The sequence below is a fragment of the Myotis davidii genome, unplaced genomic scaffold (assembly GCF_000327345.1).
Source record: "Myotis davidii unplaced genomic scaffold, ASM32734v1 scaffold370, whole genome shotgun sequence".
NCBI lineage: Eukaryota > Metazoa > Chordata > Mammalia > Chiroptera > Vespertilionidae > Myotis > Myotis davidii.
Window position 1 is genome coordinate 8,772,852 of NW_006288615.1, and position 2,735 is coordinate 8,775,586.

Below are 2,735 nucleotides of genomic sequence, written 5' to 3' on the forward strand. Positions count from 1 at the left end.
GGTCCCAGCGAGGGGGCTGGCTTCTCCTAGGTGCTCACCAACACTTTATACAAGTTCCTGAAGCTGTGCAGTTATGCTTTAGGCATTTTTACGTAAATGATGCACATTTCCAGCCAATAAAAAGCTTGAAAAAATTGGCAATGGTACATATTCAAGAAAGTTCTTGGCAGCTTTGTCTGTAATGACAAAGAGCCACCGGCCGGAGTAGAGGCGGAGGCAGGGCAGGTTATGGCAGAGCCGGGCTGTGAGCATGGGCCACTGTCCAGGGTGCGTGAAACACCAGGCACAGCACGATCTGTTTAGTATGTTTTCCCGTCTGTGAGGAATACATACAAATATTTACATGTACATATGCATGGGAGCACGCATGGACGTCAGCACAGATGAGCTCTGGCGCTGGGGGATGGGCGATTTCACCGCCTTGGGTTGTTTTTCCTTTTTGTTTCTACTTTTTTCTAAAAATGAAAATGTATTGCTTGCTTGCGTCATGAAAGATATTCAAAAGGATAAGAAAAAGGCCTGTCTCTGTGTGTCTGAACCGAGCCGGTTGCCATGGAGACTGGACGGTTGTCAAGGCAGCTATTGGATGGGCAGGGGGGGCTGCGGGTGCTTCCTGGGAGCCGAGCTGGCACAGCCCGCAGTCTGCACTGCGGGGCCGGCGCCAGCATGGACGGAATGGACGTGTGGGTCAGCACCTTAGCCCAGCTGATGGCCAAGAGGAAGCCAGAGGACACCTGGGAGCTGGTCCTTGAGGAGAACCTGTCCTCCGGGCATCTGGACAGTGGCAGTTACGAGTACCGGCTGAGGGGGCTTTCCAGGTTTGGTGGAGGGTAGGGGTCTCCTGCCGGCTCCCGGGAGGGGAGGGGGCTGAAGGCTGCTGGGCCACGGGCCCTAGGCTGGCCCCGAGTCCTGAGCCAGGCTGGGCGTGACCTGGTTCTGAGGGGTGGACACAGGGACATATGTCTGGCCTGGTCCAGTCCCCCAATAGGTGGGTGGGCTGGGTGCTCATTCTCCCTTCTGGAACGTGGGGGACAATGCCTGCCCAGTCTGTTTCAGTGGCAATCTCAGACCCTGCCTGGCAGGAGAGGACCCCTGGAGCCCAGTGGGTGCCCTGTCCAGATGCGGGCCCGTGGGATGACGCAGCCGCCCAGGCAAGGAGGACTTTGTCTGCTTCCCGAGGCCTCTCCTGGTTTCCATGGCAGCACTGACAGGAGCAGGGGATGGGCAGGGCCATGGTCACCACCCAGCTCCGCAATGATCCAGGCTGGAGGGACCAGGAAGCCGAGGAGTGCACGGAAACAGCGCAGCCCAAGACAAGGAGCACATGTGCCCCGCCTGGGCTGTGGGCGGGTGGGAGCCCCGGTGGTCATGGATCACTACGCGAACCTCCATCTTCATTGTCAGGACGACAGCTGTGTCAGTCCAGTGGACGACCCAGCCCTGCAGGGTCCCACCTAGCCAGGCACCCTGAGGTGGGCTGGGAGGGGGCGCCCTAGGGACCCTCAGGCCCAGCGGGTGGTGGAATGCCGGCTTTCTCAGGTCTAAGAAACACCTTTAAACACGCGCTACTCCCACAGCCAAAGTGAAGAACTGCTTTAGGAGGCAGGTGGTGGGGCGGCCACACATACAGACCTGCGCTCTGCAACAGGGTCGGGGCCACCTGCAGCCTGTGAAGTGTTCATTAACTAATTTACGTAAAGGACGCTCAGCTCCCCGGCACACGCTCCACGTGCGGGCGTCCCTGGCCACTGTGACGCAGATGCAGGGCAATGCCCCTGTCACGGAAAGTTCCACCGATGCCCGGAGGCAAACATGCAGGGAGACCTCACACGAGAGCAGGTTCCCACACCTGCGGGCATGTGCCTCACCGGGGTCACCTGTCTGGGACCCGAGGGCCTGCCTGCCTGGCCCCGGAGACCCACAGGCCTGTGGCACCGGCCCCTTCACCATCCAGGGAGCCAAGCAGCTGCTTCTCCTCTTCCATGCCGGGGGTGGGGCCGGGCCCCCTACTCACATGCTCAAAGCCAGTGTCACACGGGTGCAGGGTGCACCCTGCCATCCAGAACCTCTGCTTCCCCCTCTCCCCACACTTCTCTGCCTCCAGCACTGTCCCCACCACCCACACAGCCCCCAACTTTATGTCCCCCTTACCTTCCTTCCCAGGGTGGGCTCCTCCCTCCACGGACCCACTGCCCAGACACCGCAGACGCCTTCTTTCCTGCCCTCGCCAGGACCCACAGGGCTGTCTTTAGCTTTTGGTACCATTTCTTCAGGGTGATGAACAGCGACAGAAAAGCAGCAGGGTGACCCCCCATAGGTCAGGCCAGGCTTGGTGCCAATCTGACGGAAAGGTGTCTGGTGCCAATCTGATGAAAGGTGTTCACTTTTCAGACTCCGGGTTGCAGGCAGGGGCCAGGCACCTGCATCCTGTCCCTGTACAGACAGGTGCTCAGGTTCATGGAGCTCATGCTAGGACCCTCTCTGGGCCGACAGGGCTGAGGGCTGTGGGGCGCAGGGGCAGGTCCCCATCCCCGCCACTCACTTCTTCCTCCCATCTCCCCCCACCCCCCAGGCTCCAGTGCAACCGCTGCCAGTGGGGCTGGTCCTCTGCCCACGTGCACATCCTATTCCATGTGCGATGGGACAAGGACCGCCACCTGGGGCTGGTGAAGATGCGTATCTGGGCCCAGGCGTGCCAGCTGTGCCCGCCGGATGCCCGGGGAGACTGCCAGGTG

The 2,735-nt window shown here is 60.5% G+C and overlaps 1 protein-coding gene across 1 annotated transcript in view; it reads left to right on the forward strand.

The window, feature by feature from the left end:
* Nucleotides 1-222: 222 nt before the first annotated feature.
* Nucleotides 223-2,735, forward strand: part of RTP5 (receptor (chemosensory) transporter protein 5 (putative)) — a 4,522-nt gene continuing 2,009 nt past the window's right edge. Inside the window, exons 1-2 of the mRNA XM_006760688.2 lie at nucleotides 223-818; nucleotides 2,573-2,732. Coding sequence (XP_006760751.1) covers nucleotides 553-818; nucleotides 2,573-2,732 — 426 coding nt within the window. The 5' untranslated portion in view covers nucleotides 223-552. The remainder of the gene's footprint in view (nucleotides 819-2,572; nucleotides 2,733-2,735) is intronic.